We start from the raw sequence: 27,942 nt of genomic DNA on the forward strand, positions 1-27,942 counted from the left end.
CGGAGGAGCTGGGCTAGGAGGCTTCTGCCCCCAAACTCATGCCTGTGGTATAAGCCCGGGCCTGGCCAGGCTGATGACCCTTGCCCTCTAGCTGGAAGGGTCAATCTCCTGGGCACTGGGGCACTGGAAATGTGGGTGGGGAGTAGAGGAAGGCTGTGGGTCTCTCGCAGGCCCCGAGGCCCTGGGAGGTGCTGCTCGATGCTCTCTCAGGGGACAGAGGCCGGGGCACCAGCCGACAGTGGCCAACTCCATCACCTCCTGTCTCAGGGCCTCCGTTTCCTTACCCGGTAAACTAGGGTGAGGCATGCGCTCCGAAGTGCTGACACTCACTCCGTGGGGATTTATGGGAACCAAGGCCGCTCTGGAGGGAATCCGTGGACTCTCCCAGGGGGTGGGAGAGGCTGAGCCTCAGCCTGGTCTTGCTGGGCCTGGGGAGAGCACACCAGCCGCTGCCCAATTCTCGATGTCCCTTTGGGGCAGAGGTGGCGCTGGACCCAACGGCCAGTCCCAGGGAGGAAGTGCCCGGCTCCAGTGGCAGAGCCGCCAATGCAGGGGCCCTCCTCCGGAGCCTGCCGGCACCTTCCCACCTGCTCCACAGGTGCCCTCAGAGTTATGCCCGCTTGGGACTCACCTGAGACAAGTGCACCAGCCCTGTTTTATTCATAGATCTTTTCTTAGGGCTTCCTTATTATAGGCCTCTAAGAGTGGGAACTCTTTTTTTCCAGAAAAAACAACTTTTTTTTTTTTTTTTTGCAAAACACCTCCTCAATAAACAACATGTAAACAGAAATAGCTGCTTCAGGCTCCGTAAGTGTCTCACTGTGTCTTCAAGGGCTTGTCCGCGGCGGAGAGCAGTGGGGAGGGCTGGCAGGGGCCGTTCTCCGCCTCCTCGGGAGCGCCCTGGGGGTAGACCACGAAACACAGCTCCTGCCCCAAGCGTGTCATCGACTCTGAGGACAGACAGACAGACAGATGGACCTTGGGATCTGACCCCGTGGGACGGGGGTTCTCGGGGAGCTGCTCCATTTGTGGTGGGTCCTGGACACTGGGGCCACCTCGTGGGGAGACAGTTGGTGGCGGTCAGGCCCGGTGTTGCCAGCACAGCTGCTGGTAGACCCTGCTCAAGGGCGAACCCCCTAAAGGGTCCCACCTCTAGCCCCGGCACGTGGGGGAGGCTGCCCAGCTCACCCGTGAGTCTGTGCACACACTTTGGTTTGCTTCTCCAGAACACTCCCAGGAAGAAGATGGGCACCCCGGTGAGGATGATGATGACGCCGACCCCACACACCATGGGCTCCGAGATGAAGCTGAAGACCAGCAGGAATGCCCAGAAGACCAAGTACGCAGCGGGGACAAGGAGGTTCACCTGTGGTGAGTGAGCGGAGCACCAGTGGTGCAGGGCACCCCCCTCCTGCCCCACCACCCTGGGGGCCCTGGTGCTTTCCACCCTTTCCTGAGACCGGACCCCTGAGGGGCGGGTCCCTTTCTGGCCGCAGCCCCACATGCTGGAAGCCCATTCACGGATGGCCCGCTGGCCAAATTATTAAGGACTTGTCAGCGTCAGCAGGTCCAAGCTCTACAGTGACTGTATGTGGACTTGCGGCTTGCCCTTGGTTGTAGGTCAAATCTTTTGTGGCCTGTCACATTTCAGGCACTGAACACTTCTCCAGCTCAAGGACTGATTTGCAAACAGGAGGGCTTTTCTTTTAGCTCAGTTTAGGGTTCTTCTGTTTTGGTGTGAGCTCGTGGACTCTTGTGCAACCATGAGCGAGTGTCTTAGCCTCATTTTTTCCGTCTGCAGACTGGGAGTATTCAAATCACCCACCTCATGGGGCTGTTATGAGGACTAAATAGGCCAGTGCACACAAAATCCCGAGCAGGGCGTAGCACGTGGCAGAAGCTGGGATCCCCATTGCCGTCATCACCTGCCCCTGACGCCCACATGGGGGGAGCTCTCACCTTGATGGGCCTGTGGAGCGCCGGCCGCTTCCAGCGCAGCACGAGCAGGCCCAGGATGGTGACGCCATAGCAGAGGTAGTTGATGAAGGACACGTAGTTGATGAGCGTGTACGTGTCTCCCACAAGCAAGATAACCGCCGTGGCCCCGTACTGGGAGAGGACCGAGCTGAGGGCTGGCCTCCCACCTGCCTCCTGTCAGCCCTGCAGGCTGTCCTGGGCCTGCGGGCTCAGGTCAGGAGGTCGGTGAGCCCTGGCCCTCCCCACTCCCTCCGTGGGCTGCCCACCAGGGCCAGAGCTCATCCCTGCTACTACCCACATCGCTGGTGGCTTGGGCTTCCTGCCCTACCAGCCTGGCTCACCCAACTTACGCAGACGAGGAGGGCAGGGATAGGGGTGCAGCGTCTGACGTGGATCATGGCCAGTAGGCTGGGCAGGTGCCCTTCTCGGGCTCCAGAGAAGCACAGCCTGGGGGATAGAGATGGGTGGGGGCTGTGAGCCCAGCCTTGGGCCTCCCCACTGGCCAGATCCTGGATCTCCGCTCTAGACCTGATATCCCTCTTGTTGTCACCTCTGACCCCTTGCTCAAGGCCCCAACAACCCACTGGGCAGTTCTTCCCCGCCTCTTGCCTGCCTCCCTCTTGCTCTTTGTTCCTGAGTTGGGATCAGACATTTGTTAATGGGGAGTTCCTTGTCCCAGCTTCAGGAGGGCCCCACCTGGCAGGGTTTCTGGTCCTTTGGCCCCCAGCACTGCTTGCATGCCAGGGCACCTACCTTGCCTCACCGGGACCACCCTTTCCCCAGTCCAGTCACCTGGAGGAGGTGAACAGGTAGCCATTGATCCCTCCGAAAGTGGAAAGTGCCACGGAGACGGGCATGACCCAAGAAAAATAGCCCAGCAGCTTCTCCCCGAAGGTCTGAGTGAGCACAGGAGAGAGGCAGTGCATGAGGCTGGGTGGGGGCAGGGCAGGGCTGGGGACCGAGTGGGGCCCCACTCACCACGGCCACTGCGTTCGAGGCCAGCAGCTCCTGGGGGGACATGGCGGTGAAGTAGGCGATGTTGGTGAAGGTGTACACAAAGGTGACCAGCGGGATGGAGATGAAGATGGCTCGAGGTAGGTTCCTGGGGCAGTGGTGAGGGTACATCAGTGCCTGCCCTCTTGGGGGCTGGAGTGGGTTCCAGAGGTGAGGAGGGGGACCAGGGGATCCAGCAACAGGAGCAGCTTTGTGTCTGTCTCCTGCATCTACTGGGGGCCTTGAGGGCAGGGAAGGGGGCAGCACGGCTATCTGTCTCGCACCCCCTCAGCTCCCCAAACCCAGCCTGGGCACAGGCTGGTGGGAGGAAGGGCAGATGGGGGAGGGGCCGCACCATATCCTAAGGGGTGAGTCTAATGTCTGCACATAAAGAGAAAATGGCATATAGCCAAAACCAGCCTTGACAATCCCAGCAGTGCCCTGAGAGCTCAGTCCACGGACCCTGGGTGCCCCCTGGGACTCCCTATCAGCCCAGCCCCTGCCGGAGCTGCTCACTATGGGGTCCCTGGCTGAGCATCAGATGGAGCCACTGGCTTCATCTGCAGGGACCCTGTTGTGTGCACATGTATCATTTTTGGCCAAATGCAAATAGCGGGATCCATTTAGAGCGGAACAAGGATATGCAGGGTTTCTGAGGCCCAGCCACGGGCTGTGACTTGCCCACAGCCACGCAGGGCCAGGCTGGCACACAAGCGCCCCGGCTGTCTAGAGCCATTCCCTGGGGCCGTGGCATGGGCAGGCAGGTGACTAGACCCAGTCACAGGTGGCAGCAGGCCTGTCAGGGAGGTTGCCTCTCCCATCGCCGGGCTGCACCCCTTCCCAAGGCCCAGCCGGGTGCACTCACTTTCGAGGGTCAACCAGCTCCTCGGTGACATAGTTGAGGAAGTTCCAGCCGCTGAAGGCAAAGGAGCCCTGCAGGAAGGCCAGGGCCAGGTGACCCACGGAGGGTGTCATCCAGAAGTCGAAGGCATTGCTGGGCCTCAGCTCCTCGAAGTGTCCTGGGGGGTCCAGAGGTCAAGGGTCAGTTTCCTCTCTCCAGCCCTGGCACAGGCCCACCCTGGCCCTACCTTGGAAGATCTGGACAAAGCCCATGCCGATGATGAGCGACAGGGCCAGCAGCTTCCCGCCCGTGAAGATGTCCTGGATGCGTGTGGCCCAGCGCACGCTGGAGCTGTTCACCCACGTCAGGAGCACTGGGGAGGAAAGGCGAGGGGGCGGGTGGGCGCCCGAGGCCGAGACCCTCGTTGCGGGCCACAGCCACGTCCAGCCGGAGCTGCAGGAGGGTGGCATACCCTGCAGTGTGCCTCTCCCTCTCCATGGGGCTGGCAGCTGGAGGAGCCCTCCCCTCCTCCCCCAGCGGAGGCCCCACCCCGCCCCATGGTGGGCACTCACTCAGGCAGGCCATGGAGAGCACGCGGGAGGCTGTGGCTGGGGGGATACAGTTGGGGAACACGGGCTGCAATACGTAGTTGGAGAAGGTCATGGAGATGACAGCCAGGCTGGTGGGGTACATGATGAGGACCGCGCTCCAGAGCAGCAGGAAGCTGAAATGAGTGAGGACCCACGTGGCATAGGCATCCCGTCACCTTCCCAGTAGAGCAGCCCCAGGTGTGGAGCAGGGCTGCACCCTGGGTCCTGGAACCCAAGGGCGGGTGCCGCGCTGGCGGCTGGCTTCGGTCCAAGGAGGCAGCTTGCAATAGAGATTGCCTTGAGCTCAGTTAGAAAGCTACACGCTGCCCTTGGGCAGGTGTCAAGAACCGACTGGGGAACCAAGCACCTTTCCTTTTATTTATTTTTAATATGTTTTCATTAATTTTAGAGAGGAAGAGAGAGAGAGAGAGAGAGAGAGAGAGAGAGAGAGAGAGAGAGAGAGAGAGAGAGAAACATCAATGATGAGAGAACCATTGACAGGCTGCCTTCTGCATGTCCCCCATTGGAGATTGAGCCCGCAACCCAGGCATGTGTCCTGACTTGGAATGGAACTGTGATCTCCCGGTTCATAGATTGACACTTAACCACTGAGCCATGCTAGCTGGGGCCAGCCATCTTTCTAATGGCCACACAGCCCCTGGCCACAGGCTGCTTCCTGCTCTGAGGATGGGGTTGGGGCGGATCAGCAGTCTCCGCTGCAGCTCTCCGCCGAGCCCTGTGGCTGCAGAAGACTGACTCTGAGCTGTGATGCCCTGAGGGACCAGCCCTTGCAGAGCCCTGGCTGGGGGTGGGGAGTCATTTAGGTCCCCGCTTCTCCAGTTTCTCTCTGGAGGGTGCCCATGTAGGAGTGGGGGCCCTGCTCGAGGCTCTGAGGCCCTATTTGTTCCGGGAACTCTGCCTGCGCCCAGGGCGGCCCTGTCAGTGGGGGTGGTCTTAGCCTTTAGTCCAGCTCTCAAGAGTGGGCATTGCCTCACCCAGGGACACCACTGACCCCTCAGGCACTAAGTTTGGTGGCTTCCTCTTGGTCCTCACCCTTGCTCTGTAGCCCTGCTTCCTACCCCTTGCTTTGCCCCCTGCCCCAACTCCTTGGCTTCTGGGCAACCTAACTCCACGCGCCCCACCCCCCCCGCTCCCCCTCCCACTTCGCCGGGTGCTCCCCTCTGCAAACCCTTGATGCTGAGTCAGGAGGTAGGGTCTTGGGCCCTCTTCCCCTCCCACCTTCCCTACGTTCCTTCTAGCTGCACAGCACAATTGTTCTGCTTTCCCAGGCCCCAGGCCCCTGTGAGGACCCTGTCCCGAGAGGAGAGCACCCAGCAGTGTGCATGCCCTGCCAGGGCCACATCAACAGCTGCCCCGTTAAAATCCCCTGGTCCACACTTTTTATACTTAGCCCAGATTTTTTCCCCTGAGCTCAACCCGCCCCCCCCCCCCCCCCCCCGCCGCCAATATCTGAGCATTTCCCTAGATATGCCATGTAACAAGCTCCACCCAAAACCTCCCCCTCCCCATCCCGTCACCATCTATGGAGGTTTGCCAGTGGGAAAGCAAGGGTCACTCCCACGACACCCACCTCTCCCTCGTGCCACGCTGGCTACCATGTCCTCCCGAACCAGGCTCCTACATGCGTATGGAATCTCCTTGTACCTTTATGGAGGCCTCAGTATGCTCAGCTGGACAACTGCAATAGCTTTGATGCCCTGGCTGCCCGCCCCCGCCTCTCCTCCCCTCCAAGCCCTATTGCCTACCAGGGATCTGACAAGCTGGCCAGGCCACCACCCTCTGCACGTGCTCCAACTGCTCCCCAGAGAAAGCGGTAAACGTAGCTTTTCCTGGGAGTCTTCCCTAGGTGGTCGGCACCCCAGTCTCTTGGCTGCTGGGCCACTGCCTCTCGCACACCCCCTCAAAGCTGGGCCCTTTCGGTTTTAAGCACTTTTGAGGGGTGGTTTCCCTTCTGCACCGTGAGGACAGGGGCGCATCTTTTTATTCACACTGTGGGTGCTCAGCGAATGCTCACTGGGGAACAAAGGAGTATTGGGAGCCATTTAAAGGGGAGCTCTTGCATCACGCCCCTCCCCACACACATGTGGCTTACGAAACTCAAGGCCATCTTTGCCCAATGCTAGCATTACCTAGACGTTTCAGATAGTAAGGCCCCCCCCCCCCCGCCACCCCATCCAGAAGCACTGGGTGGGGAGCGGGGCTTAGAGACAGCTTTATTTAAAAGGAAACAGAGAGTTCAAGGGGCCAGCTGCAGTGTCCAGCTTGAGCGGGTGGGCACTGTTCTCGCCCACCCTGGCCTTGGAAGGTGCCCAACAGCCCCACCCCCCTTCCCTCCACCCATCCCCAAGAGCGTCCTGTGATGTGAGAAGCAGAAGAGGAAACCCAGGTCCAGGCTCGGCTGGCTGTCCATTCTGGAGAGGCTCCCCACCCACCACCAAGCCGCTGGTGCCCCACACTTACCCAGCCAGGCCCCCGAAGATCTCCGTGACATAGGCATAGTCCCCGCCAGACTTAGGGATGGCGACTCCCAGCTCCGCGTAGCAGAGGGAGCCCAGGGCGGTGACGCCCCCGCCCAGGACCCAGACGAAGAGGGCCAGACCCACAGAGCCAGAGTGCTCCAGGACTCCCTTGGGGGAGATGAAGATGCCGGAGCCTATGATGTTCCCTGTGGGGGAGATGGAGAGGCATCAGCCTGCCCTGTGGGGCTCTGGGTGCTCCATGAGGACGAGAACCCAGGCTGCTCCCTGGAGGAGGAGAGAGGAGGGCCTGGAGGCCTGGATGTCACTGGGCCCCTCACCCCCTGCAACTCCACTCTGGGCTGATCATGTCCGCTCCCTAGTCCCTGGCATGGGAGTGGCACCTTGTCCATTCAGCCAGGCTCCCCTGCCAGAGATGGCTCCTGTTCCTCTGCTCTCCGCCCATCCACCCCCCACTTACTCCCAGGAGGTGGGGCAAGCAAGGAGGCTCAGCCACCTGAGTGATGGCCGAGGGGGGCCACTCCTGTGCATTCCCACAGGGCCCAGGTCAGCCCTTGGCCCCCAGCTGAGGCCTCCAGTTTTTTCAAGCCCCCAGTCACCTGTCCTACTTCCAATCTGCTGGCCAAAGCTGGCCTCTTAAATCAAGTCCTTGACCATGACACTTTCCTATTGGCTGAAGTCCCAACTCATGGAGTGACTCAGGAAGTGGCACCTCCTCTATGAAGCCCTCCTTGACCAGGCTGGTTTGGGCTCCTCTTCCCACTTCACAGCCCTGTGGTTCCCCAGACCGTGCCCGGTTCTTTATTTCTTTACCCTCCATCTCCCCTTTCCCTGTCAGAGAGCTTCTCTGCTTGCTTCCCGGGTTCCTGGAGGCACCCAGCCAGGGCCCAGGCTACAGGCACAGACTCGGACGAGACCTGTTTCCTGGCACTGTGGCACTGTTTCGGGGCTTGGGCAAGGGCCAGTCGGGTCCGTTTTCAGGGCTGGGGGTTGGTCCACAGCCATCATGCAAGGAATGGAGAGGGCACTGGAGTGGGACTCTTGGCCCGGCCTGGGGTCTGGACACGGACTGCCTCTCTCCTTGGGCCAGCCCACTAGCTGCAAACAGGTCACTGCTCTAAAACCAGGACCCCAATGGGAAACGATGGTTGCAGCCCAGGAGACCAGCCCTCTCCCGGCTCAGGTCACCTCTCGGGTCTGTCTGTACAGCGGGACTACTATGAGGGTTCAGCGAGATACCGTAAGGGAAGCCTTCAGCCGTATCCAGATGTACTTCCCACCTTCCTGCGCATGATTCTGTGTGCTGTCTGCACCCTCACCTGCTTTCACTCACCTCGATTCCTCAGCACATAGGAGGTGCTCAACACACATCGGCTGAGTAAACTAATGGAAGAATAAATGACCTAATGCCCCGAATGGCATCAATGTCCTGATGCAAATGACTGATTTCCTCATCTCTGAAGTGGGGGCAGCAGTCTCCGCTCAGCCCTCCCGGAGAGGCACCGTGAAGGGGAGCAGAGGGTGGCTGGCTTCCCAGGTTCAGTGCACGTGAACCTGCTGGGGTCATGGAAGGTCTGCCCTGCCCGTGGGGCTGTGCATTAGGGGAGGGGGACCGTGCTCCTTCAACTCACAGTGTCTGGGATGGAACAGAGGGAAGTACTCAGGGGCCAACTCAGGGTCTGCAGGGCAGTTCCCAGGATAAGCAAGACTCTGAGCACCCACTTAGGCCTGAGCTCCCTGCCAATTAGAGCAAAGAGGAGACAGTGTTCGGGGTGACTTGGGTCTCATCATCTGTGCGAACGAGTCAGGCCACGTCACTGGCGGTTTGCACTAGGGCCTGCCCCAGAGGACATCATCCCAGAATCCACAGGCCCCATGAATAAAAAAGCAACACTGGGGCGCAGGGCTCAGCCCCTCAACAGGATCGCCCCCCCTCCGCCAGGGCCCTGTGTGGAGTGCACCCCCACCAGCCCAGAGCCTGCCGCTCCACCTGCCACGCCCACAGGGGGTCTGGAAGAGGACGCCGCTGTGGCCGCCCATCAGCATGCATTCCTTGTCCACCCTTGTCCACCGTGCTGCCCTCCACCCCCACCCCCACCCCCAGCCGACACAGATTTCCAGTCTGACGGCCACGACGGCCCACTTGGCTTTCCGGTCACATCCCAGGAGCCCTAAATACATCCAGATAAGGACGAGGGAATGCCCGTCCCCCCAGCCGCTCAGCCTGCTTCCAGCGGGGGCGGCGCGGCCTCCCTCGCCCACTCCGGGGCCCAGGTCCTGGGTGGGCGGGTGGGTTTCGGAAACGCGTTGAGTTCGCTGTACCTGGCAGGGGAGTCAGTGTTCTCAGGGCCTGGTGGAGTGGGAGTTGCCAACGCCAGAGGGGGCTGGGTGGCCTTGTCAGGAGCTAGGTGCATGGGGGCTAGGACATCCAGAGCCCGAACCACGCACCCCGTGGGGACCCCACCACTCGACACAGTTCAGCTTGGCAGGGCTTCAAGGGCACAGCACCCAGGGAAGCCAACCTGGCACCTTGTGCTGGAGGCTGGGGTCCGGAAGGGACCGATCACCAGCCTGGGCCCAGAGGCTGGGGACTCGAGGGCTGGGGCCTGGGGAGGGGCTGGGGGTGAGGGATCACTATTGTTTGGGACACACGGCTCAGGCTACAGCGAAGGACGACTCCCATGTGGCTCAAAGGAACAGGTGTGCCAGCTAATGTCTCAGGTGCTTGGGGCCTGGAGAGCGGCAGGTTTGAGCTAGAAGGGGCAGGAAGCCCCGCGGAGGTCCACGGGCTGCTCTCCACACCGCAGCACGTGGCCGGGTGGGGCTCTGCCAGGAGCATCCGGGGCTGTGGGCTTGGGTGAGCGGCAGAGGGCAAGGAGTGGGCACAGGGGTGGGGCCTCCGGTGCTTGGACGATGACAGGGGGTGTGGGGAAGGGGCCGCGGAGCTGTGGGGAGGAGCTGCAGGGGTGCCTGCCCAGCGCTCTGGTGGTGGTGGGCGCCGGCCTCCCTCCCGGTCCTCACGCTCAGGCCCAGCAGAATCAGCTCGGCCTGATTCAGGGAGGGCAGTGGCCAAGCCCAGCCGCTGGGGGAAGCGGAGGAGGGGACAGGAACCAGGGGACATGGGGTGGGCTGGGACACACTGCCAGGTGTCTGCTGAGGTGTCTGCCTGATGGCGGGCTAGAGAACTGTGGTCCCAAGCCTTCCATGTTCCCATCCATCCAATGGGGCAGCTGTTCGGTGATCCCTGCAGGTCCTGGGCGGGGAAGGGGTGGGGGAGGGGGAGTGGGGGGAGCACAGAGCTCCCGGGCTGGTGGACAGGATGCGATGAGGCCCCTTCTGCTCTCTTCCCGCCCCTCTTCCCTTCCCTGCCGGTGGTTTTTATCACATTAAGAGGTTTGGCCTGAAGGGGCTTACCCGGGTCCTGGGAGGAATGAAGAAAGGGCCATTATTCTCCTGGCTGTTGCGGTGCACACTGACCTATTTCTGGGAACGGAGGACCATGAAGGTCACAGGGGTGGACTGTGGAGGTGGTGGTGGTGGAAAGAGCCAGCTGCCCTTGGTGTGTGTGTGTGGGGGGGGGGGCAGGGGATGCACAGTCTGACTGGGGAGCGGGCAGGGAGGTCCTGTCAGGCCGCTGGCACCACCCTTCAGCCCTAGAAACTCTTTCAGGAGTTGGCTGTGTAGCCTCAGGCCGGCCCCGCCCTTCTGGGCCTCAGTTTCCCCTTCTGCCAGGTAGCGCCACTGGGCTAAGGGGAAACAGAGGGCTGGTCCAACCCTGACTTCGGCAGGGGCACTGCTGGGCAGGGTGCGTGTATCTTGTACATCTGCATGGTCCCCAAGGAAATACTGCTCCCCACTGTGAAGGTCTCTCCCCAACTCACTGGCCTCCCTGAAGCAACACCACCCCCAGGGAGCCCTTTCTGACTGCCCACCTTGGCCCAATAACTTGGACCCTGCCCCCAATGCCATGGTATTTGGAGGACGGCCAGGAAGTGATTCCTTTATTTGCACCCCCCCCCCGCCCCCGCCCAGAAGGACAGGGAGCTCACTGGGCTAGGTCACCTCATACCTGCCTTGCCTATCCCTGACTTTTTTAGCGAGATGGTCGCATTGCCCTGCTGGGCCTGATCAGGGGCTGGCCACGGGCCAGGCCTTCTTCCTTTGTGCTGGGCAATGAGTCCCAGCACCTCCCATTAGGGCTTGATCAATGGGGCCTCTGGCTTCCAAATTCTCTGGAAGAGACAAAAGCTGCAAAGAGCTTCAGATTCCCACTGGTAGGTCCCAAGGTCCCGAGGCCATGGGCCATGGCACTTACTAGTTGAGACTCCCAGATCTGGGTTCGAATCCCAGTTCCCTTGTGATAGGGGCTGTGGACAAGGTACTTCATCTCTCAGCCTCGTCGGTAAAATGGGGAGATGAGGCAGTGATGTGGGCATGCCCCCGCCCCGGCTGGCACATCGGAGGCCCCAGGAAGTACCTATGGATCTTAATTAGCTTTGTCATCCCCTTTCAAGACACCTCAGGCCACCCTATCTGGCCTTTGGAGGCCCGACCCCCATGGGACCTTCAATGCCCTGGGGTCAGAAGTCATGGCCCTAATTTGGGGTCCCTGCTGTTGGCCTGTGCTTTTAAGCACATGAATGTCCTTATAGTGAGTATGTCAGGCACCCCTCCCTGGGGGACAAAAGTGCCTACCGAGGTCTTGGCAGAACTCTAGGGAGGTGAGTGGGGGCACTTCCAGGACATGTCTGGAATGGCCAATTGGCCGGCATGCATGTCCGGCCTAACCCATTTTCCTTTTGAGAGAGGGCTGAGCCGAAGTGTGGAGCTCTCTCTGCCTGGCTCGCTCAGCCCAGCCCGGCCCCGTCTAGCGGGCCTCTTGCGTGCCTGTCTCCAGACTGAGTCTCGCCAGGTGCCTGGGTGAGCTCCAGGCTGCTGCATCCAGCAGTCAAGCCCAGGCCTCATCGCACTTGCCTCATCATCACCCACAGGGCAGCCTCCTGGCCCTCCTCCCTCCTCGCTGACTGCTCCTTTCCCAATCCTCTGCTGGTCCCTTCTCATTTCTCCTAAATCCTACACAGCAAGTGCCTGGGGCTTAGTGTTGGGACCTCTTCCTTTTTCTTTCAACACTCACTCCCTTGGAGACCTTATCCCAGTTTTTGCTGGAAACTCCCAAATCCCTAGCACCACCTCCCTGCTAAAACTAAACCAGTCTAACCAATTGATTACTCAACAAATAGACACCACTCCTCTCACACGTTCAAAACAGGATTCCTGTCTGCCAGCCCCATTTCTCCCAAACCTGCTCCTCTCAGTCTTCCCCGACCAATAAATGGCAGACCGTGCTCCCACCTGCTCAGACCCAACCTTGGTGCCACTCTTGCCTCCTCTCTTTTCCCCACATCCCGTGTCCTCACACATCCTTCATCATCAAAAATCCCTTCATTCTACCTACCAAACACACCAGAACGGAACCTCCTCTTAGCACCTCCCCTGCTGGCATCCTGCTCTGAGCCACTGTCATCTCTTACCCAGGTGACTCGAGTGCCCTCCTGGCCAGGCTTCCTGCTTCCGTCCTTGCTGCGGACAGCCTCCGCTCCCTGGGGAGCCCCATCGCACCCCCTCCCCACCCTTCCCATCCCATCTCATGCCATCCCTCTTCTGTTCCAAGCCATCACAAAAAGAAAAGAAAAACTTGGATCCCACTCCACTCCTGACTCTATACTCTGCTATCTGCAATCCTCTCTCCTGCCTTAATTTTCTCACCTTAGCACACCTGTCATTACTCTGCCGGCCGAGCATTCAGCTGATCTTGTTTGCCCTTTTGACTTCCATGATGGCGTGTCAGCTCCAGCAAGACAAGGATATTGTCTGTGCTGCTCCCTGTTGTGTCTCCAGCACCCAATGGTTAAATAGATGAGTGAGTGTGTCCGGTGCTGGCAGGTCCCGCCCTTGTAGTTAGAGCTGCCTCGGCCCCCAACAGCTTCTCAGAGCACACAGGGCGTCTGACCCTGGGCTGGTTGTAGCCTCAGGCCCTCAGTTTCCTCCTCTATACACTGGGGCTGTGGTGAGGCACAGAAAAGCTCCTGTGTGGTTTAATGCCTCCTGGGGTCTTGGTGAGGAGGGGGCCGGGGTTCTGGAGAAGGCCATGCTCTCAGCAGCCCAACCACCTCCAGTCCTGAAGAGCCACAGAGAGGGGCTTGGGTGGACAGGATTAGCTCCTAAGGAGATGGATTCGTGAAGCAGATCCCTGAGTCCCTGAACAGACTTAGGTCTGATCTACAAAGCCCTACATGGGCTGGATACTTGAGTCAAAAGGGTGAGAGTGGAGGACAGGACAGGCTGGTCAGCAGACCAGGGGTGACTCCCACTCTGCTGGACCTGGGCACATCCCTTTCTTGGGGTGTGGATTGAGAGGGAACTGGCGGAAGTCCCCGAGTCAGGACAAGACCCCCTGTACATGCAGTCCTGGGTGGGGGTGTGGAAGTTGGGGGAGAGTTCTGTCCATCTGTGCACCCATCCGTAGTGGAGGGGAGAGCACAGTACGCCCTGGTTGGATGAGATCCCAGTGCAGTCTTGACCTTTCCCCATAAGGAACATGAATCTGGCCCCAATTTTGCCCAGCACCAGAGCAGTCTGTAGACGGGCAATGGACCCACATCTGCTCCCAAATCCCGAGCCCACCCCCTGCAGCAGTGTCATGCAACTTCCAGCCTCAGTTTCCACATTTGTGAAACGGGTGTACAAGTTTTCATCTGGTAAGGCAGGCATGAGAATCAAACGAGATAAAAGGACATGTTTTATACAGTGAGAAGAGGTGGTTTCTGAATAGATATTGGATAAGGCAATGTCTCGCAGAGCCCCACCCCAGCTGGCTCTTTTTCGTCCAGGCTGTTCCCCTCCAGTTGTGTTCACAGAGGCCAGCAGGTGCTGTCCAAAACACCTTTTAGGTGGAGTCATATTCCAGCCCAAAGCCCTTCCCGAAAGCCCCGCTCCTCAGCCTGGGACGGGGCAGGGGGTACAAGGGAAGGGAGAATAGGATCTTCTGGGAAGTGTATCTGGAAGCTTTGGAGATAAGGTCAGTAGCTGGTGACCAAGATTATGGAGTAAGGTAAAAAGCTCTCAAGACCTTTAAAGCTAAATTATGATCCTTTACAAACATTTTTTGGGGGGAGCAGGTTCCCCAGGACAGGAAGGTGGGACGTTGGCCCCCCCAGAACAGTGAATGGGAGTTGGTGGGGGCCTTCAGGGCATCAGGTGGGGAGGGCAGAGTAGACCCTGACTCAGTCCATACCTTCCTCCTCCCTCCTCTCCTGTCACCTTCTGTTCAGGGTGATGATCCCCTGGCCTGTCTCCTGCCCACTCCAGCCTCTTGTCTGCTGTTACCCTTCAAAACTCCCCAAGCAGGGTTACTGGACCACCATGGAGTGTCCTGGGCTGGGGTCAGGTCATCTGTGTTCTGCTCTTGAGTCTGCCACCCTTGGGCAAGTCACCCCTGGAGAGGCAGAGTAAGAATACAGCTCAAGGACATTGGACTTGCTGAGGTGGCCCAGGAAGAACACTGCAGCTGGCTCCAGACATGCCTCTTGGCCCCCACCTCTGGGCCCATCCATGATGTGTGGGCTTCCCCTTCCTGGGGGCACAGCTCCTGGAAAGAGTGCGGACTGGGACAAAGCTCTAATGAGTACCCTGGCCAAATCTCTGGAACCAGCCCGTCCTGCAAGCAGGGGCACCCCTAGGCCAAGAAGGTCTCAGGGCCAGGTCAGGACCCGCTCCTGGAAGAGGCCATTCCAGGGGCAACGGGGAGTTAGAGAGCTACCTGCATTGGGGCTGTGTTCTGAGGCGACTCTTGGTGTGGGGACAGGGACCAGCCACGAGCCAGCTCCAGCCAGGTCTAGGAGCTCCCAGCGTGGAGCAGAGGAGGGGGGGAAGATCCCCATCTGAGCCCTGAACTCTCTCCATCCCCAGGGGTCTGGTAATGGGTGGGCACTGGATGCACCCGTAGTTCCCACTGGTTGGGGAGGTGGTAGGTTGAGAGCAGTCCAGACCCCTGTCCCTCACCCCTCCAGCCATGACTCTTGGGACACAGGAAGGTCTCTGAGGCACCTGGCGTGACACAGGCACAGGTCTGGTTAGCCAGTTCCCAAGAAGTCAGTGTCCATGACTTGGGGCCGAAAGAGGAAGATCCTCCCACTGTCCTCACTGTCCCTGAGCCCGCTGTCTACCGAGAAGTCCCCATTTGGGGGCGGACACACGGACCCCTTCTCAGGTGAGGAAGCTGGGATGCCAGTGCCTGTTGGGATCCCAGCTCAGGGGTTAAGTTGGCTTTTCTGTAGGCTTGGTCTGTCCCACCTCAGCACTGGCCTCCTCCCCATCACGCTGCAGGAAAGATGCCCTGAACCTGTTTCCCCACTGGGCTGGCTCTGTCTGACACGTCTCCCCACAGGCCCTCCTGCTTCTGAGACGAAATCACTCCCACAGCTCGGCCCTGGGACCGTGCACACAACAGGGACTTCGCTTGAGCCACAGCCCAGAACTTGAGGCCTTCGCCGGGCCAGCCTGTCCAGCCCCCACACTTGCAAGGCTCTTGCGCTTCAGGCAAGACCCTAATGCTGCCCACTTCATAGATGAGAGGACGGAGGGTCGCTGCCAGGCCAGAGCCCCACCGCCACGTAAAGGCAGGACGAGGATCCCAGCTGCGGGAGGAACCCGCACCTCCCTCACGCACAGAAGTTCAAGGCGCCTGGGGAGGTTGGGAACAAGAAGCCTGAGGTCCCGCGTGAAGGGCGACACTGCAGGGGCTCTCACCTATGGGTCCCACCGTCAGGTGCGGTGCGCCTCAAGCCTTCAGCCCCGCACCCTAGGCACCCGCCCGCCCGGCCCCCCCCCCCCCCCCCCCCCCCCCCCCCCCCCCCCGCTCACCGATGATGATGGTGCAGGCGCTCACCAGCCCGATCTCCTTCTTGAGCGTCACCGGCTCCGAGGCGCCGGGACCCGGGCCTGGGCCGGGGGAAGGCGAGGGCGCAGGGCCGGGCTTCCCGCGCCCGCTGGGCTGCTGCGTGTGGCCGGCCATTTCGCTGTCCAGCCGCGTCCCCTCTCCTTGCGCTGCCCCGTCTATCCGAGCGGCCGCCAGCCCGTCGGTCAGTCCGACTGTCGGTGAGCGGACAGCGCTCACAGGCGGGCGCATGCGCTGGCGCGGGGCCCGGGCTGTGCGCCCCGGGGCTGGGGCCAGGGAGCGGAGGCAGGAGGGCCGGCGGGCAGCCCCTTCCCCCACCTTCCTTAAAGGAAACTCCCCCAGGACTGGCCTGGGGGGGGGCGGGGAAAGAGAGGACTTGGGGGCAGACCTAGGAAGAGCTGCTTCCTAGCTGGGAAGAGGAAGGGGCCCTCCTGCCGCCTGAGCTCCCTCCACTCCCGGGGCGGGGGGGGGGGGGGGGGGGGGGGGGGGTGCAGCAGAGCGCAAAGGCAAGACGGCCCCTGCCCTCACGGAGACCTTGGAAGCTGGCGAAGTCACCGCCTTTGTGTGGGGACCCACTGGGTGCCAGCGCCCCCACGCTCCTTGAATTCTGGCACGACGGAGCGCGCTTGGGGTGGGGGGGTGGGGTGGGGTGGGGTGGAGGTTGGGTGGAAGCTGAGGCCCAGAGATTCCTAAGAGCAAGGGTCAGGCCACAAACACCAGCCCTTTCTGAGGCTTCCTGGGCTTCCAGACGGTGGGTGATGGCGGGGCGTGAGGTACAGCCCTTAGGAGGGTTGGAGGCTGGGTCCAGGCACCCCCTCCGAGGGATCAGGAGACCCTAGGCACCCACCACCCAAGTCTGGAGAGGCAGGGCCCGGGGAAGCCCCCTTACCCAGAGAGGACCCACCATCGCGTGTGGGAGACCTGGGGGAGGTGTGCTCAGCCACCCACTCCCCCACCCCTGGCAGGTCCCAGGTTAGAGTCTGGGATCAGCGGCCTAGAACTCTGGTCTCTGGCGAAGGACCCGCGCAGTCCAGCCTGGTCTGGTTCACGGAGATGAGCCACCTCCACTGCCGGAAGGCAGAGAAAGGACTGTGGCTCCCAGGTCGCAGGAGGAAGTCAGGCTTGCGGGAGCTGAGGGAGGTTGCCTCTTCCTGGAAGCCCTCGGGGACTGTTCCTCCCCCCCACCCCTTCCCCGGGAGCAGACACAAGGAGGGGCGGGGGGCGGGGAAGGCGCATCGGGGCCCACCGGGGCTGCGGGCGGGGCGAGCCTGGCACGGTGCAGCCGGCGGCGGAACAGCCTTTGTCTTTTCCTGGCGGCCGCCACCACGCGCCGTCCCCTGCATGTGGATGAGGCCGCGCCAAGCGCCCCGTCCTCCCCCCTCCCCGAGGCCTCGCGGCTAGCGGGGCGGGCGGGGCGGGGGGCGCTGTCTGGGGTCCGACAGCCGTAGGGCGGACAGGGGGTGGCGCTGGGCCTGGAGTTGGAACTGGGATCTGGAGCATCGAGGTGTGAGCCTGGTGGTGCCGGATGAGAAGGGACTTGGTAGTTGGGGACGGGGACCTGGGAGTAGGGAGCCGGATGGACCCTGGGGGGACGTCCTGGGGGGACAGGGAGGGAGGCCACCCGTAGTGGAAGGAGGCATTCTTGGCGCCCTCCGCCTCCCGCCCCAGTGAGCCTCATTCAGCGGCTGGCTCTCTTAAAGGAGCCTCTCGCCAGGGCGGTGGAGTGGGTGAGGGGAGGCCGCAGAGTTCTGGTTCCCCCGGGGTAGTCCTGATCACCGGGTAGCCGCCACCTGCTGGCTTGACGCCCCCTATCCAGTCACTGGCAACGCCAGGGTCCAGCCAGGGCTAGAGCACCCTGGGGGTGGCAGGAGACTCACTGGCAGGAGCCCGTGGTTCTGGAGGGCGAGCCTCCTGGCACCTGAACTGGGAGCGTTGGAGAAGGGCTGACTCCAGCGCCCGGCACAGGAAGGAGTTTGCAGGGCGCTGCTCCGGCCCACAGCTCAGGAGGCCATTTCAGTGGGGGCTGAACTGGAACCTGCAAACCGCAGTGGGAAGAAACGGTTGGTAAAATTGCTTTACCATCCCAAAGTCAATCCGTACAGCTCCCCACATAAACAGAGAAAAACGTAGAAAACCACAGGATCTTCTCAATAGGTTGAGGAAACAGTCATCTATGATTTAAACGGACAAAAACTCTTAACAAATTAGGAACAGAAGAGAACTTTCTCAGTCTGATAAAGATATCGACCCAAACCCAAACCCCATCAAGAAACAAACAAACAAACAAACAAACAACAACAGCCTACAATTAAAATCATGCTAATTAATGGTGAAATGATGGGTGCTTTTCCATTAAGTCTGGAGATGAGAAAGAATGCTAGCATTCTTCAATTATATACACCGCTGTGCTGGAGGTCCTAGTGGGTACAATAAGGCAAGAAAAGGAAGTAAAAGGCACACTTTCTAGTAACCAAAATCCACAACACTGGTAGCGTCAAGTGCTGGCGAGGTTGTATAGCAATAGGAACTCTCCTTCATTGCTGGTGGGAATGCAAAATGGTACAGCTACTTGGCAGTTTCTTACAAAACTAAAATAACTCTTACCATACAATCCAGCAACGGTGCTCCTTGGTATTTATCCAAAGAAATTGAAAACATATCCACATAAAGATCTGCACATGGATGTTTACAGCAGCTTTTTTTCATAATTGCCAAAACTTGGAAGTGATCAAGATGTCCTGCATCTTGCCGAAACTGGTTTGGCTCAGTGGATAGAGCGTCGGCCTGCGGACTGAAAGGTCCCAGGTTCGATTCCGGTCAAGGGCATGTACCTTGGTTGCGGGCACATCCCCAGTGCGGGGTGTGCAAGAGGCAGCTGATGGATGTTTCTCTCTCATCGATGTTTCTAGCTCTCTATCCCTCTCCCTTCCTCTCTGTAAAATATCAATAAAATATATTTAAAAAATAATTATTAAAAAAAAAGATGTCCTGCATCTTGTGAATGGACACATAAACTGTGGTACATCCACTCAATGGAATAGTGTTTAAGGCTAGAAAGAAATGAGCTATCAAACCATGAAATGACAGGGAGAAAAGTTAAATGCATGTTACTAAGTGAAAAAAAGCCAGTCTGAAAAGCAGTAAAAAGCTATGAAGATAGGAAAGAAAAACATATAACTATCATTCACATGTGACATAATTGAGTAGAAAATCTAAAAAATTTATAAGTAAACTTAGCATTAATTAGTTAATTTATCACTGGGCATAAGTCCAATATAAAAAACTAATTGTATTTCTTTATGCCAGCAACAATTAGAAAATTAAATTTATAACAGCATAAAAATCAATACCTAAAAATAAATCTAGTGAATTATGTGTACAATTTACACATGGAAACCATAAAACATGACACTATGTAAGATGTAAGGTAATTGAGGGATAGTCTCTATTCATGGATGAGAATTTAAGATGTTGATTTTTCTCTAGGTTGAACTATAGAATTGATCTATAGATCCAATGCACTCCAAGTCCCAAGGGTTTTGCTGAGGTTTGCATGGACTTTATTTTATTTTATTTTTATGAAACTTGACAAACTGAGTCTAAAATATGGATGAAGAAGAACAAAGGTGGAGGACTTATCCCTCAGCTAGGGAAACAGTTCGGTTTCAGTGCAAGGATAAACAAACCAACCAGAAGAATGAAACAGAAGATGCAGACTCATCCATCAGTGGACACCTGGTTTATCACCACAAAGTTGACATCTCAGGGCGTGGAGAAAGGGCAGACTTTTCAATAAATGGTGCTGGGTTGCCCTGGCCAGGGCACTCAACGGTTAGAGCATCTGCCTGCACACTGTAGGGTTGCAGGTTCGATTCCCGGTCAAGGCATAGACCTGAGTTGTGGTTCGCTCCCCACCCCTGGTTAGAGTGCCTGCCAGAGGCAACCAGTTGATGTGTCTCTCTCACATTGATGTTGCTCTCTCTTTCCCCCTTCCCTCCCTCTCTCCCACTCTCTCTGAAAAAGCAATGGGAAAAAAAAAAAATCCTCATGTGAGGATTAACAACAACAACAAAAACGGTGCTGGAACAATGGTGCAGGGCGGCGGAGCCTTCCCGGAGGGCCTGTCCTATCTGGGGTTAGTGTGGCTGGTGAGGGTTCGATGGCACAGCTCATGGGAGACCCCATAGGACAAGCCCTCACCTCCCTGAGGGCTGAGGTGCAGGTAAAACCCAAGCGGGTTTTCCCTCAAGGGTGGAGGGCTCCTCCAGACAGGGCCGGAGGAAGACGGGGAGCTGGAAACGTCACTTTCGGGAAGCTAGTGGGCTCCTGGAGAGGGTCCCCTCGGCCGGGAGCAAGGTCGAGGCCGCGGGGCAGAGGGGAGGGTGGCCGAGGTTCCACACTGAGGCGCTCGGCCTCAACCCCTGGCCGTGCCTCCGCACCCTCCGAGTAAATCCAAAGGCCGTGCCGTGGCCATGACCTTGCATACAGCCCCTAACCTTGCTCACCCACTAGGCGCTCTCTTTGTACCCACTTGGCTCCAGCCCCACGGCTTCTTAAGTCGGCACACTCCTGCCTTAAGGCCCTGGACTTGCTGTTCCCTCCGCCTGGCATGCTCTTCCCAGACATCCTCAGGACTGCTCACAGCTCACCCCCTCAGGAGGCTTTCTTTGGCCGTTCCATTGCAAAGCGTACCCCCTCCTTCAGCACTTTCCCTTCACGCTGTCCTGCTTTTCTCCCTGACCACCATTTGAAATTCTACATGTTTTACTTACTTAGTTTGATTGCCGTCTCCCCCACCAGCCACCCTAGATCATAAGGGGCCTCAGACCAGGACACCCTTCTGGCCCCGGGAGAATGTGGGGGGTGGGGAAAACAGTGCACGAGTCCAGCACGTGCAAAGGTCCAGGAGGTGCCATCCTCCTGTCCCCACCCCACCCCCACCCTCATGAGTGTAAAAGGAAAACGTATGTTGAAAGGTAAAAGCACAAAGCTGCCAGAAGAAGATGTGGAGAGAACAGATTTATCTTCTTAAACAGGACACCAAAAGCACTATTAGTAAGAAAGTGATAAAAGCACGATTAGCAAACAAGTGATACATTGGACTACACAAAATTAGAAACATCTGTTAATCAAAAGCCATGGTTAAGAGAAGAAAGAGTAAGCCACATATGAGAAAAGTTATTTCAATACATCTATGTGATAAAGGACTTGTATCTAAAAAATAGGAAAATGACTTCAAATTAATAGGAAAAAGACTTTAAACAGGTGATTCACACAAGAGGCTGTCAATGGCTGGTAAGCTCCTGAACAGGTGTTCAACCTCATCAGTCATCAGGGAAATGCAAATTAAAACCAGAACGAGATACTACTTCACATCCACCAGAATGCTTAAAGTTAAACACCAGTGGTCCTAGTTGGTTTGGCTCAGTGGATAGAGCATCAGCCTGTGGAGTGAACGGTCCCGGGTTCGATTCCAGTCAAGGGCACATGCCTGGGTTGCGGGCTCAATCCTCAGTAGGGGCCACGCAAGAGGCAGCCTATCAGTGGCTCTCTCTCATCATTGATGCTGAAATCAATTAAAAAATATATTAAAAAGGTAAACACTAGTAGTTTGCACAGTTTTTTGTATGGAGGTTACTAGTACACTCATTTGAACTGGAATAGGACATTAAACATGTCCTGGGCATGGTCCTTGGGTGGGACAGGATCTGCGCTGGGGGGGACTCTGGGCCTGCATTCTCCACCAGCTCCTCATGGGCCTTGAACCCCTTCAGTGCTCCCACACCAGTTCTGGCCTCAGCCCCTCTTCTCCTTCCTACCCGCAGTTCCAGCCCAGCTATCCACTCAGGCAGCCTCAGCGTCTCCTTGCTTTCTGCCATTCTGATCCCAAACCATTCCCTGTCAGTCTCAGGCATCTCTTTGTTTATGGCTCTTGGTTCTGTATTGTGGGGTTCCTTGCCCTGGACATTGTTGCTGCCCTTTCTTGCCTTCTTTTCTCTCCTCCCTCTGCACTTTGGCTAGACAGTCCCTACTCATGTCCACTCCTAACACTTCTTGGGCAGAAGTACAAACCAAGGTTCCACGTACTCTATGCCTAAATATTTAGAAGTTACAAATTAAACTCTGCCATGGCCAAGGCCTCATTCACACCCCGGCCCTGTACCACACTCCCAGGGCAGTCCTGATGGCCACTACCAATGGAGGCAGGTGTTGACCAAGAGTTAAAATGAGTCAGAAAACTTTGGCTAGAGATAAATTCTTTAGGGGGTAATAAGAGCACTACCACAGTGTGTGTATGTGTACACACACACACACACACACACTAGAGGCTCAGTGCACAAACTTTGTGCACTGGTAGGGTCCCTAGCAGCTGCCGCTGCTGGCCCGGGCCTCCCTCCCTTCCCCTGGCCGGCCCCGCCCCCTGGTCAAACGCCCGGATGAACTCCTGGTTGAGGAGACAATTTGCATACTATGCTTTTATTATATAGGATAGTTTATCAAAAGTTTAAGTTTCCAGGCTCGTAAAAGCAAGAGTAGAATAATCTCCTCTGCCGCAGCCTACTTGATTTTAGTAATTTAGCAACTTGACGACAGGGACTCCATTTTACGTCTTCGCTCTGTTCCTCATAGGGCAGAGGGGAAGCTGGGACAGTGTCAAACACGCTTGGGTGTGAGCACACACTTGGGATGGGGGTTGGCCTGGTAACCCTTTCTCCACACCTCACTTTTCCAACCGGGGATTTCCAGGCCTTTCTAATCCCCCCTCCAAATGTCATGATGGAACAGGAATAGAGGAAGCACAGTTATGGAGAACTGGCTGCCTGGACACCCTGTTGGTGACTGGGGGCAGCCAACTGTAAACAAAAGCAATAAAGCATCATTCCCCACCCCCCCTGGTTTCCTAGGGTGAAGGCTGTAACAGCCCCCCTACACACACACACACACACACACACACACACGCACACACGCACACGCGCACACACACACACGCACACACACACACGCATTCACTCACTCCTCTTAGCCCACTTGTTTCTCTCTCACATTTCACCTGTGTTCAGTTAGTTATTAAGCTTCAAAATGTTCTGAGACTAAAATGAAAAAAAAAAAAACCAACAACACACCACACCCTCTGTAGTTGGTGCCGGTGACATTCTGGCTCTTCCTGGTGTGGGGGTCCATGGCAGGGACCACCTCGCCAGGCCTAAGGGCTCAGTCTGCACATTCAGGGCTTCTGGAATGATCAAACGATGCTGCCACACAGGGCCATCCACTCCCTCCTGCGATGGACCCACATCCCATTCTCCCCTCCCACCTCTGGCCTTTACCACTTCATACCACACACTCCACCCGATACTCTCCACTGCCCACCTTTTTTCTCCAGGCTGACCACCTTTCTTTGTTACCCCAGGATTGCTCCAAAGTGCAAATTCTAACCTCCCAGCCCCATCCCCAAAACTGCCCTTGCTCATTACAGCCACGGGGGTAAGGATCACCCCTCACAGTGATGTTTCAGTAGGGAGATCATTTCACGTATGGTCCAAACTGGGATACTTTTGAAAATGAAAGGGGTGTTATTAATAACTACACCTGGGTAATAGGCATAAAGCAGGATGTTTGAGTAAACTGGGGTGTGTGGTCACTCTCCTTAAGGCCAGTGTTCCCAGCTCTGCAGGCTCATATGTTGGTCCCTACCTTGCCTTGACCATGCTGTCTCCCTGGCCTGCACCCCGCACACCTTTATGCTCACTGTCCCTGGTGAATAAACCTGGTTATCACCTCCCCCAGGGAGCCATCCTGGTCCCCACACTGGACGATGTGCCCATGTCGCTCCCTCTCCTTGCTGTTATCTTCCCCCTGGGCTGGCGCTCCTCAAAGGTAGAGACGTGGCCTTCCTCCCAGTAGGTCCTCAGTGAAGAGTCCCAGGTGTCTCACTTGGGAATCAAGAGAGGCAGGTTCAGCCTGGCTGGCGTTGCTCAGTGGTTGAGCATGGACCCATGAGCCAATCGAGCCTGGGTTGCTGGCTCAATTCCTAGTAGGGGGTGTGCAGGAGGCAGCCGATCAATGATGTTTCTATCTTCCTATCCCTCTCCCTTCCTATCTTTCTAAAAAAAAAAATCAATAAACTGATGAACAAAAATAGATCCGGAGACAGAGAGGCATCAAACTGACTGCCAAACCACTATTTTGTCAAACCACCTGAAACTAATACAGAATAATATTGAATGTGAACTATAATTGAAAAAAAAAGATGGAAAATTGTATGCTATATGTTTTTCATCACAATAAAAAGAAACACAATGAAAAGTAAAACTAAAAAAAAAAATTTTTCTTTTTAAAAAAGAGAGATGCTTAGTCCCATTCTGTGACGGACTTGTAAACTGGACGAGTCACTTAACATCTGTGAGGTGGAAGGAGTGGAGGTGGCCCACGATCCTTCAGTGCCAACAGCTGCTGTGGGAGGCAGCTGGTTTAGGTTGTAGGGTTTTGGGCCCCACTGGTCAGAAGAGGAAAATGCGGGGGCGGGGGTGGGGGTGGGGAGATGGTCTAGGAGTCTCATGTCTTCCTGTGTCACCCATCTCCTCCCCTAAGGCTTCTATAGGCATAGCCCTGTTGGTAATGATGGGGCTGTGGGTAGCAGGTACCACTAAGGAACATGAGAAACTGGAGTTTGGGCCTTTACTCTCAAACTGGGCTCTTTTCTTCTTCCTGGTTTTCTGAGCCCCAAATTCTGCCAGGCAGCCTTCTGGACCCACATAAGGACACCTGCCATTCCATAAGGCACCACCAGAGGGCAGCCTCCTGATCTGCCTCTGAGCCGCCAAGGAATCCAGGCCGCTGCTGGACCTTGCTCCAGGGGGCCGGGGAGGGTGGCGCAGGCTTCCTGGGACCAGGACTCAGCCTGTTCTGGGACCACGGAATCCGTTGGAAAGTCCTTCTTAAGGGCTGCCCAGGCATCCTCTGGCTGCTGCCTGAGGGGCAGGCTTGCCTCCTGGCCCCAGGGGTGCAGGGGAGGCCCCAGGAGCCTGGGGGGCTGGCCTGGGTCAGGACACTCATAGTGAAACCAGAGAGAGATTGTGGTGAAATTCGTTCCGAGCGGCACACCTGCCTCGGTGCAGGGCTGGGAGGGGCTGGGAGGCGGCAGAGCCTCCTGCGGTGGCGGTGGTGTGGGGAGGGCCCAGAGCTTTATCTGATGGGACCCAGACTTTCTCACAGCTGAGTGGAGCCGCCCTGGCAGGCCGACCGTGACCTGTGGGCAGGGGCTCTGCAGGCCCCGCGGCCCAGCTTTCCCACCTGTCCAACAGGCAGGGAGGCACGAGCCTGGGAAAGGCGTGGGCGGCACAGTGGGCGCCCCTGGAGGGAAGCGGGCAGCGTGGGGCTGGCCACAGGGGCAGGCCCCTCTGAGGTCCCAACACACATCAAAACCAGTGACAGAACACTGGGGCAACTCAGGGTGTGCTTCTAACAAGCCAGTGCTTTTAAGGTGCGCACAGATGCACACCACCAGCTGCCGCGTGGGTCTGAGGACACGGGTCCCAGGGCACCGCAGGAGGTCATTCCCGGGTGCGGACTATGCTGTGTCCCCTCCCCATCCACAGCTAGAGCTCCCTCCGGTGGGGGCACCCCTATGCTGACTGATGCCAGAGCCAGCGAGGACAGGGGGATCTGATTTCCCTGGGTGGTGGGGGGCAGCCACTCTGGAGCCACGGAGGCCACTTCTCCAGGGACCTTGTCCAGAGGGGCCCTCAGGGGCCTGGGTGGGCTGGACTGAAATCCCCACTAAAGGAGGGTTCGAATCGCCCTGCTGCCCTGTCCTGATATGAGTCAGCAGTGGGGCTGGGAGCCTCGGGCCCACCCAGCACCATGGCCAAGGGCCTTTAGGACCAACGTCCGCTGCAACTCTTCCTCTTTGGCCCCTCTGACTGAGGGGAGAAGTGTGAAGTCAGGATGCAACGCACCTCCATCAGATCCAGGCTGCCCACGGGTGCGGGCCCCAGTCAGGCTGCCAGGACTGGGTCCTGCCAGGAGGTGAGGTGCTGGCCTGGCCAGGCCATGGGGTGGGATTGGGGCACTGTCTGGGGGAGATGGAGCAGGGTGGGACTATGTTATCTCCCCATTTCAAAGAGGAAAAAGCCGAGGCACGGAGAGGGAATAATCAGTCCCAGGTCACAGAGCTGGTAAGTGGGATCGTCCCGCAACCCCTGGAAGGCAGGAGCCTCCTGGTTCTGGGGCTTCCCACGCCCCTCCTTCCCTGGGGCCCTCCTGGCATTCGCCTGGCCTGTCATTTTCATGGGCAGAGGCCCTGGTCTGTTGAGGCCCCATGTGGCCAGCCTTGTGGGGTTAGGTGGGGTCAGGTGGCTTCTTCCTCACACTGCCTGTGGTTGGAGGGAGGCCTCTGAATAGGTCAGAAGATGTCTGACCCCTGCTGTTCAGACCTCCCTCAGCTCAGGGAACTGCCCACAGACCCTGCCTTCCAGGCCGCCCTGGGCTTGGCCCTGCCCCCACCTGCCCCAACAACACCCCTGAGGCGCCCTCCAGGCCCCCTTTCTGTACTTGGTGATTTATGGGTCTGTCGTTTCCACTCTGCTGTCCACTCCAAGACCCAGCATTCCTTGAGCCGAGGGTCCCAGAGGCAGCATCATGCCCAGGTCTCCCCTACCTTCCCTTAGCCAGGGGATACCCCTCATTCTGCTGCTCAGACGAGAACCCTGGGGGTTCGTCCTCATCTCCTCGTGATCCCTCACCTCCCGTGAGCGCCTAAATCTGATCAATGCAACCACACTCATTGCCCCTTCTATAAAGAATCTTATCCCACCTTCTCACCATTCCAAAATAAAATTCATAAGTAATTTAACCTACCATCATAATTTAAAAATACCAGTAAATATGTCCTAACTTAAAAAAAAAAAGGGGGGGGAGGAATAAAAGGAAGAGAACTTATAACTCCATAATGTGTACTTGATGAAATGTGGGGGTGTGACTCCCGAGGACTCAGGTGCTGGTTCCGTAGAATTGGGGGCTGTGGCTGCAGATGCAGCCGGGCTTGGAGTGTCCGTCCAGGCTCGGATGCCCGCTGCAGCCACTGTGCCATCTGAGGGACATGACTTGCCCAAATGGCAAATGATTCTTGGTCAGTTTCCAAACGAAGCCAGATTCCATTCAGCCCTGGGTTTTCATGCTTCTTAACATTCCTAAAATTCTGTGTTTGGAAACCATGTAAAATGGAAGTAGGTTCCAGGCTCTGATCATAACCAACAGGGGTGCCCCCCGCCAGGATCCTCTGCCTCGGCACTCTCGGCGCCTGTGTGCACGGTGGGATGTCTGGCGGCACCCTCGGCCTCTACCTGCCGGATGCCAGTAGCACCCCCATCCCAGGTCGTGATGATCGGAAATGTCTCCAGACATTGCCAGAGGTCCCTCCAGGGCAAAACCGCCCCCCAGTTGGGAGCCACCAACCTGTCCAAGTGGCTGGCGGACTATTGAGACACTGTGGGACAGGGGGCGACTTGCTGCAGGGCAGAACCCCCTTGCCGTCACACCCCAGGCCCCTACCAGCAATGCCTACAGCACCCCCATTACTGCCACACCCGGCATTTCCCCTCGATTCCTAAATACCACCCGGGGAAAGCACAGCTACGCGGAGGGCCTCTCACCTACCCCGTTCTCTCATCCTGGGGTGGGCAGCCAGGCCGCGAAGCCCTCCCCTCCCCCACATACACTGTGGGAACCTTCCTCTTGATTTCTCCCTCGGGCCCAGTCCCTGTCTCCTCCCTGGCCCTTTCCTGCCGTGGCCCCACTGTACCCATGCTCCAGCCTTGCCGGCCCCGTCACCCCCCCCCCCACCTTTCCCTCCCTAATTCCTGCCCCCACCTTCCAGCAGCGTAGGGTCTCTCCTCCCTCAGCGCCCTTTCCTCTGGGTCGCCCTGGGATTCCATCCAGTCCTAGTCGGGAGGAGCGTTCTCAGCCTGGGGTCTTCCTCCAGGGAGCCTCCCTGACTGCCCTCTCCCCTGATTGGGCTGCCCCAGCCCCCAAGGCAGCGTCCACCCGCCCCACTTTTCCCATCTGCCTCTGCCCCATCCCTAGTGT

The 27,942-nt window shown here is 57.8% G+C and overlaps 1 protein-coding gene across 1 annotated transcript; it reads right to left on the reverse strand.

The window, feature by feature from the left end:
• Positions 1-816: 816 nt before the first annotated feature.
• On the reverse strand, positions 817-16,086 carry SLC7A10 (solute carrier family 7 member 10; the record flags this gene model as incomplete). Its single annotated transcript, XM_079759577.1, has 11 exons — positions 817-950; positions 1,189-1,366; positions 1,960-2,109; positions 2,328-2,424; positions 2,770-2,873; positions 2,956-3,079; positions 3,836-3,989; positions 4,059-4,184; positions 4,384-4,535; positions 6,883-7,087; positions 15,822-16,086. 11 exons carry the CDS (start codon positions 16,084-16,086, stop codon positions 817-819), a joined length of 1,689 nt encoding a protein of 562 aa, XP_079615703.1.
• Between the last annotated feature and the right edge of the window lie 11,856 nt (positions 16,087-27,942).

Source organism: Cnephaeus nilssonii, assembly GCF_951640355.1.
Source record: "Cnephaeus nilssonii genome assembly, chromosome: 20".
Taxonomy (NCBI): Eukaryota; Metazoa; Chordata; class Mammalia; order Chiroptera; family Vespertilionidae; genus Cnephaeus; species Cnephaeus nilssonii.